General features: G+C 51.3%; 1 protein-coding gene across 2 annotated transcripts; it reads left to right on the top strand.

The window, feature by feature from the left end:
• Nucleotides 1-4,063: 4,063 nt before the first annotated feature.
• On the top strand, nucleotides 4,064-8,300 carry MVB12A (multivesicular body subunit 12A). 2 transcript variants are annotated; one of them, XM_006057901.4, is made up of 9 exons: nucleotides 4,074-4,376; nucleotides 4,498-4,596; nucleotides 4,733-4,829; nucleotides 6,229-6,355; nucleotides 6,705-6,824; nucleotides 6,905-7,011; nucleotides 7,251-7,312; nucleotides 7,638-7,694; nucleotides 7,896-8,300. In XM_006057901.4, the coding sequence occupies exons 1-9, from the start codon at nucleotides 4,287-4,289 to the stop codon at nucleotides 7,956-7,958; spliced, it is 822 nt and encodes a 273-aa protein (XP_006057963.1). In that variant the 5' UTR covers nucleotides 4,074-4,286; the 3' UTR covers nucleotides 7,959-8,300. The 2 variants fall into 2 exon arrangements, with proteins under 2 accessions (XP_044804241.1, XP_006057963.1); XM_044948306.2 differs by lacking the exon at nucleotides 7,638-7,694 and having other exon boundaries at nucleotides 4,064-4,376.
• Nucleotides 8,301-8,869: the final 569 nt, after the last annotated feature.

Consider the following 8,869-nt stretch of genomic DNA (forward strand, 5'->3'; position numbering starts at 1 on the left):
ACTTCTGAGTTGGGAATCAAATTTCTCCTAAGCAGTGGGAATAATGGGGCACCTCAGGGGGACCCTATAGTCTTGAGATTGTAAGCTGGGAGATTTCAGAAAGTTCTGAGGACTGTTCCAGCCATTAGAGGTTAAAGAACAGTTGTACAGTTTTTGAGTCAAGGTTTTGACAAGTTTACATAGTTCACATGTGCATTATAAGGTGAGTAGTGGGTCATAATGACCCCTCACAGGATTGAGAAAGAAATGTTATCTCTTAAGGAGTTACTGATCTCGGTGAGGCAGCAGTGAGCAGTGGCGTGAAGGGAGATCTTAATTTTCTGCCCAAGAATTGAACCTGGATAGCCTGGATGAGAACCAGAAATTCTAGCCACCAGACCAGCAAGGGCTAGAGGCTAGAAGCGATTTTTCCCTGGATCTTTGCCCCCAGTGAAAAACACATTTATCACAGAGGCAGAAACCATAAATGTAGGTGCAAAGTTTATTATTAGAGACACAGCACAACAACAAGTGGGCCAGCACAGAGAGAAATGGTTTGTTAAGACAGAAGCAAGGCAGAGATGCACACCTGGAGAGAAAGGGCGTGGGCTTACCCCTCGTGAGGAGCAGCACAGTAAGGAGCCACTTATGTCACTCATATAGGTTAGTTCTTCCGGGTCTTTGTCTTCCTTCAGGCCAATTATCTGGTTTCTTTTAACACACCTGACCTACCCTGGAATCTCCATTGGCTGTACTCACACCCCTCAGCCAAGAAGCAAGACTCATTATGGCCTGGCATTATCCCCTGGCTTTAGACCCACAAGGAACCTTTCTGCGCATGTGCAGTGTCTCCCTTGTCTCCAAAGAGGGAGGAGCAGAGATCCCTTAATCCTTTACTCAAACAGGGTTTTGTCCCTCTTTGTTCTCGCCATGATTATTACTTTGACTATTGCCATGACTACTATTACCTTAAGGCATTTACAAGAGACAAACACTGGTTATTTACCCTGCTTCTGTTGTTACTTCCAGTGTGCAGGGCAAACAGTTCAGTTCAGTTCAGTTGCTCAGTCGTGTCCGACTCTTTGCGACCCCATAAATCCCAGCTCGCCAGGCCTCCCTGTCCATCACCAACTCCCGGACTTCACCCAGACTCACATCCATCGAGTCAGTGATGCCATCCAGCCATCTCATCCTCTGTCGTCCCCTTCTCCTCCTGCCCCCAATCCCTCCCAGCATCAGAGTCTTTTCCAATGAGTCAACTCTTCCCATGAGGTGGCCAAAGTACTGGAGTTTCAGCTTTAGCATCATTCCTTCCAAAGAACACCCAGGGCTGATCTCCTTCGGAATGGACTGGTTGGATCTCCTTGCAGCCTCAGCGACTCTCAAGAGTCTTCTCCAACACCACAGTTCAGAAGCATCAATTCTTTGGTGCTCAGCCTTCTTCACAGTCCAACTCTCACATCCATACATGACCACAGGAAAAACCATAGCCTTCATTAGACCGACCTCTGTTGGCAAGGTAATGTCTCTGCTTTTGAATATGCTATCTAAGTTGGTCATAACTTTCCTTCCAAGGAGTAAGCGTCTTTTAATTTCATGGCTGCCATCACCATCTGCAGTGATTTTGGAGCCCAGAAAAATAAAGTCTGACACTGTTTCCACTGTTTACCATCTATTTCCCATGAAGTGATGGGACCGGATGCCATGATCTTCGTTTTCTGAATGTTGAGCTTTAAGCCAACTTTTTCACTCTCCTCTTTCACTTTCATCAAGGGGCTTTTTAGTTCCTCTTCACTTTCTGCCATAAGGGTGGTGTCATCTGCATTTCTGAGGTTATTGCTATTTCTCCCAGCAATCTTGATTCCAGCTTGTGTTTCTTCCAGTCCAGCATTTCTCATGATGTACTCTGCATATAAGTTAAATAAGCAAGGTGACAATATACAGCCTTGACGTACTCCTTTTCCTATTTGGAACCAGTTTGTTGTTCCATGGCCAGTTCTAACTGTTGCTTCCTGACCTGCATACAGATTTCTCAAGAGGCAGGTCAGGTGGTCTGGTATTCCCATCTTTTTCAGAATTTTCCACAGTTTATTGTGATCCACACAGTCAAAGGCTTTGGCATAGTCAATAAAGCAGAAAAAGATGTTTTTCTGGAACTCTCTTGCTTTTTGCATGATCCAGCGGATGTTGGCAATTTGATTTCTGATTCCTCTGCCTTTTCTAAAACCAGCTTGAACATCAGGAAGTTCACGGTTCACATATTGCTGAAGCCTGGCTTGGGGAATTTTGAGCATTACTTTACTAGCGTGTGAGATGAGTGCAATTGTGCAAACAGGAGGCTGATTATAATGCCTTAACTGGAGACCCCCTACCTCTTATATCAGAAAATGCTAACAGTTCTAAGTGTTCAGCCTAAAGCCCACTTCTTTGTGCCCCATGAAATGCAAACAGGAGGCCAGTTATAGAAATCTAACTGGAGCCCATCTATATCTTGCATCACTGCCTGGCAGGCACCAGAAGAAAATTGCTCTTTTCTAAGCAGGCATTCCTGTGTTAAGATCTCAGTTCAGTCGCTCAGTTGTGTCCGACTCTTTGCAACCCCATGAACTGCAGCACATCAGACTTTCCTGTACATCACCAACTCCTGGAGCTTACTCAAACTCATGTCCATAGAGTCGGTGATGCCATCCAACCATCTCATCCTCTGTTGTCCCCTTCCAGTCCTTCCAATGAATATGCAGGGCTGATTTCCTTTAAGATGGACTGGTTCTCCTTGCAGTCCAAGGGACTCTAAAGAGTCTTCTCCAACACCACAGTTCAAAAGCATCAATTCTTCTGCGCTCAGCTTTCTTTATAGTCCAATGCTCACATCTATACATGACTACTGGAAAAACCATAGCTCTGACTAGATGGACCTTTGTTGGTAAAGTAATGTCTATGCTTTTTAATACACTGTTTAGGTGGGTCATAGCTTTTCTTCCAAGGAGCAAGCGTCATTTAATTTCACAGCTTCAGTCGACCATCTGCAGTGATTTTGAAGCCCCCCCAGATAAAGTCTGTCCCTGTTTCCATTGTTTCCCCATCTAATTTGCCATGAAGTGATGGGACCTGATGCCATGATCTTCATTTTCTGAATGTTGAGTTCACTCTCCTCTCTTACTTTAATTAAGAGGCTCTTTAGTTCTTTGTTTTCTGCTGAAAGGGTCATGTCATCTGCATATCTGAGGTTATTGATATTTCTCTCTGCAATCTTGATTCCAGCTTGTGCTTCCTCCAGCCCAGCATTTCTCAATATACAGCCTTGACATACTCCTTTCCCGATTTGGAACCAGTCTGTTGTTCCATGTCCAGTTCTAACTGTTGCTTCTTGACCTGCATACAGATTTCTCAGGAGGCAGGTCAGGTGGTCTGGCATTCCCATCTCTGTAAGAACTTTCCACAGTTTGTTGTGATCCACACAGTCAAAGGCTTTGGCGTAAATTTAGTTAATCTATAATACAGACACATAACACACACTAAAGGCGAGCAGGTAGTCACCCAAGGGGGCAGAGAGAATTTTACATTAAAATTTTTCTCATCCTACGTTAAAAACGATTTTATTTCATCACAAATATAAAAACCATTTTTTGCTCTCCTGTGGCATCAAAAAAACAGGCAGTGGACTAATCGATAATACGGTAAAAAGCTGGAACGTGTGTAGGAGTAGATAATATTCTGTTCCCCAGTTGACCATATGTTCCATCTAAGCGTGTAAAAGCACTTAGCCATTCTAAATACTTTTATACCATCTTATTGAATTATATGTGTGAATAAATCCTCAAGTTACACCAAGACTTCATGGCTCACGCTGGTCCGTACTTTTTACTAGTCGCTGTATAATCCATGAAAGTGTCTTTTGGGATGACCTCCGGGATCAAAAATTGCGGATTTTTCATATTTCTCTCGGAAATTTCCGGGAAACACCGACGACAGTAGCTCTGGAGGAGAGGCTGATACCGCACGGAATTCTGGGAAATGTAGTTCTGGTTCCCAGATAGCGAGACATTTCCGGCAGAAGTCGCTGGGCTTGAGGTGAAAACGAGACAGTTTTCCGCAAACGTCTCCCACGGGCGCACCTGAGGGACGTGGCTCCTTGTCCCCACAAGATTGGCCGGCTGCTTTCCCGGCACGCGCATACTGCGTTTCCTGGCCCCCCGACATCGCAAGGCCGTCTGGGAGTTGTAGTTCAGGTTCCTGTCGAACTCCGTAGTCCAGCTGCGGCTGGAAGGTCCGAGGCTGTCTCCCGCCTTCGGTGCCTGTTTTGAAGGATGGATCCGGGGCCCGGGGCCAACGGGATGCCGTTGGCTGGCTTAGCCTGGTCGTCGGCCTCGGCGCCCCCGCCGCGGGGATTCAGTGCGGTGAGCGATGTCAGGGGGCCGGGGACGGGAAGGCGGCGGCACTAGGGGCCGGGGGTTGAATGGGGGCAGCAGCGGCTGCGGCCAGGTGATATCCTGGCTCTGACCAGCGTTCGCGCTGCAGATCTCCTGCACTGTGGAGGGGGCGCCCGCCAGCTTCGGCAAGACTTTCGCTCAGAAATCTGGCTATTTCCTGTGCCTCAATCCTTTGGGCAGCCTAGAGGTAGGGAGCTCCCATCCTCGGAACCCCCCGCCCTTCCCACTTCCCCTGTCCATTCGCGGAGCATTATGCCCGGGACACAGTCCCTGCTGCTGAGTGATTCTCGCTGTTTTTCCCCGCGCCCCGACCCCGACCCCAGAATCCACAGGAGAACGTGGTGGTCGACATTCAGATCCTAGTGGACAAGAGCTCCCTCCCGCCGGGATTCTCACCAGTCTGCGACCCCCTGGACTCGAGTGAGTCCTACGTCGAAGGCAGGGGTGGGTGTGTGGAGGGGGTGAGGGACAAGTTCGCTTGTCTCTGCCGGGAAGACCAGGCAGGTAGGGAATGGAAAGACCATAGGCGCGCGATTTTTGAGCCTTGGCCGCCCCCTCGATGCTCTGGGTAATGACGGTGTTGGCTGAGGATTGATCTAGGGCGGGGTGATGAACCCCGCCCTGCGTAAAAATGTGTCTCTCTTTAGAGTAAGTGTTCAGTTTGTGCTACCTGTTTTATTCCTGTTGTTACTCCACCTTCTTACACTGTAGCCAAGCTGATCCAGGCGAGTTCTCTTTTCCATTTCCAGGCTTTTGTACAGGGACTGCTCTCCCAGCTCTAGGCCCTGACTGCTCTGCTTTCTAATCAGGCTCTCCCTGCCTTCCAAGCCCTCTCTGTGTCTTGTCATTTGTATTTGACTGTCAGCATATATCTATTGGTGGGTTTCTCTGGTGGCTCAGCAGTAAAGAACCTGCCTGCCAATGCAGGACACTCGGGATCCATCCCTGCATGGGAGATCTCCTGGAGGAAGAAATGGCAATCCACTCCAGTATTCTTGCCTGGAGAATCCAATGGACAGGGGAGCGTGGCGGGTTGCAAAGAGTTGGACATGACTGGAGTGACTTAGTATGCATATATATGCAATAGACAGCATCTGGGTTGCAAAGTCTAATATATTTACTACCTGGCCCTTTACAGAAAAAGTTTGCCAAGTCCTGTACCAATAGATAAGTGTTGTTTAGTCACTAAATTGTGTCCAACTCTTGGTGACCCTGTGGACTGTAGCCCGTCAGGCTCCTCTGTCCATGGCATTCTCCAGGTAAGAATACTGGAGTAGGTTGTCATTTCCTCCTTCAGGGGATCTTCCCAACACAGGGATCAAACCCGTGTCTCTTATGTCTCCTGCTGGTTCTTTACCACTAATGCCATCTGGGAAAGCCCTTGCACATATATGCATATATGTAAAAGCCACGCTTAGCTCATGAGCCAGACAAGAATAGACTCTGGGTCAGATTTGGCTCATCCATTGTAGTTTGCTGATCTCTGGGTTAGAGGGCTGAGGGCAAGTGAGTTTGGAGGGCCAGCACGGGCACCCGTGCTATCTGATCCCACAGCTCCCCACCCTCACTGTGGTCCCCATGACCACCCCATGAGTGCTCCTCCATATCACCAAAGATGAGCCTGTCCCAATGGCTCCTAAAAGTGTCATGGATTCTCCTCCTATGACTTTACCATTCATGATATAACCACTGCCCCATGCCATACAGATAGCTCCCTTAAACAGCACCCTGGAGAGCGATCTCCTGGAGCCATCTTTGGGCCCCTTCCCTGCTTCTTGCCTCTTCTCACCCCCTTGCTCCCCACCCCTCCCCTTCCCAGAGGCCTCCGTGTCCAAGAAGAAACGCATGTGTGTGAAGCTGGTGCCCTTGGGGGCCGCGGACACAGCTGTCTTTGACATCCGACTGAGTGGGAAAACCAAGACAGTCCCTGGATACCTGCGAGTAGGGTACGCCTGCTCCCCCACCTTCCTTCTTTGCCCTCCCAACTCCTTGCCTGCCCCTCTGGCTCTCAGGGACTCCCACGAGTCCTCCCATCCCTCTGCCACCTCTCCATGCTTCAGTTTCCACATGTTAAGATGGGGACAGTTGTACTGGGATCTCATTGGGCAGTGGTGAGGAGCTGGTGTGTCTAAAGTGCCCGATATGGTGACTGAACCCAGCAGTATTAGTTAGGATGTTGCTGATGGTGTGGGCTGAGACGTGAGGTCACCGGAGCCTGTCTTCCCGCTGGCAGCTGTTCTCATCCCTGGCTGCACATCAGGCCAGAGCCCCTTCCCTCTCTTCTTCCTCCCCTAGGGACATGGGGGGCTTTGCCATTTGGTGCAGGAAGGCCAAGGCCCCTCGGCCAGTGCCCAAGCCCCGAGCTCTTAGCCGAGACGTGAGGGACCTCTCCCTGGACTCGCCGGGCCAGCCGAGGTGAGTCCTCCAGCTATGGGGCTGGGGTGGCAGCGGGGTCAGCATCAGGTTGCCGACCTGGGCTGTCCTGCCTCCATCAGCAAAGGTGGCTTCCCGGAGCGGACACTATCCAGACTGGGCTCTCGGGCTTCTACCCTGCGGAGGAAAGACTCCATCTATGAGGCCTCCAACCTCTATGGCATCTCAGGTGAGAACAGAGTGGGGAGATTGACGCCCTGGGGTGGGGGTGGGGGGGTAAGACTGGTCCGAGGTTGTACCCCCAGGTAGAGGCCAGGGCAGGGTTGGACCAGCCCTGGGCCTGCCCTGTTCTGTCAAGACTGGGAAGAGCCAAGACCTCTGGGCTGGGCTTCTTGGGTTGGGGTGGGCAACAGGCAGGCTTCAAGTCTCCTCAGCCTCAGCTCCATCCCTCTCACCCACTTTCCTCAGCCATGGATGGGGTTCCCTTCACGCTGCACCCCCGATTCGAGGGCAAGAGCTGTGGTCCCCTGGTGAGTCCAGGTCCTGGGGAGTCTGGGTCTGCCCCCACCCCTTGAGTTTTTAGGCACCATGATGCAGGGTGTATCAGCGTGTGTATCCAGCACAGAGGGGAGTTCCTGGGTGGGAAGAGGCTGGAGGCCAAGGGGTGGGGGTGGGAGGGTCTCCTTCTGGAATGAGGGGTTCAGGAGGGGCAGCTGGATGCTGGGGGGCGAGAGGCAGTGGCAGGAAGGGGAGATGATGTTCAGGCAAATATTGAGGGGGCGCTTCATGAAGATGAGGGAACAAGGGTTCCAGGTTGGGGTCCCTGTCCCAGACTGACCTGCCCTTGCCTGCCAGGCCTTCTCTGCCTTTGCTGATCTGACCATCAAATCGCTGGCGGATATTGAGGCGGAGGTGGGTGTGTGATTAGGGAGGGGGTGGAGTTGGGGGGATGCAGGCCACCTCCTCTCCCCTGGGCCCCCCTTCTGTCCCAGCTGTAACCCACCTTGAGGGCTGCAGATCCCTCATGCCCCACACCCTACCATTCCTCTGGCGCCCCCCAGTGGCTGCTCTCTCACTCTGTACTCTCCCTTCACCCCACTCCTCACCCGCCAGTACAACTACGGCTTTGTGGTGGAGAAGACGGCAGCTGCCCGCCTGCCTCCAAGCGTCTCTTAGCCCTTCAGCAGTCCCAGGGAGGAGCCGCCACACCTGACACCAACCCCTCCCCACCCCATCACCCCGCTGACTGGCAGCTGCCCAGCCCATTCCACCTTGGGACCTTTAGCAGCGCAAGGCATGCTGGACCCTCGGCCACTTGGAGGAGCTGCAGCCTGGAGGAGGGAGCGTGACCGGTCCGCTCTGTGATGGGTTCCCGGGCCCTAATGGATAGGGGTGGGGGCTGGACAGAAACTAGTGCCTTCAAGTCATTTGTGTCAAAACTCTCTGGTGCCTGGAGGCCATGCGGGTGTCCTCCTGGTAATAAACACCACGCTGTCCAGAGGTTATCTATAATCTCCATCCTGCCTGTGTGTCTCTGTGTCTCGTGAGAGCTGGGGTGGACGCACACTGAGCAAGTGGATGAAAACCTGGAGGGGAGGGGGCGCTGCTGCTGCTCCCATTCTACAGGGGCAGAAACTGAGGCTCTGTGATTCTGGACCACATCGGTCCCGCCCCTCCATCATTGCACCCAACCGTAATAACAGTAACAGCTACGGTTTGTACTGTGAGGACCTTCTCCCTAGTATCTGGTGCGTAGTACCTCATTTAGTCCTCCCGAGTCCAGTGGGAAGTCCTGGTTTTGTGGCCATTTCACAGATAGTGAAACTGAGGCATGAGGTGGCTAAATTCAGAGCTGGGATTCGAACCCAGAGCCTGCTTTCTTAACCATCAAACTGTACTGCTGTCTGTATCTCTTTTCCTCTACCGTGTGGTGGACACAAACCATGAATTCTCATGAATCATGATAGTTATCGTGTATAAAGTGGAGGGAACCCTGAATTAGGAAATACTGGTGCCTCCAGGGGACACGGGTAGGTTCCTCTAAGCCTCTGGTCACATTTTTCTCAAGTCATCAATACATAACCTGG

This window comes from Bubalus bubalis, chromosome 9 (assembly GCF_019923935.1).
Source record: "Bubalus bubalis isolate 160015118507 breed Murrah chromosome 9, NDDB_SH_1, whole genome shotgun sequence".
Taxonomy (NCBI): domain Eukaryota; kingdom Metazoa; phylum Chordata; class Mammalia; order Artiodactyla; family Bovidae; genus Bubalus; species Bubalus bubalis.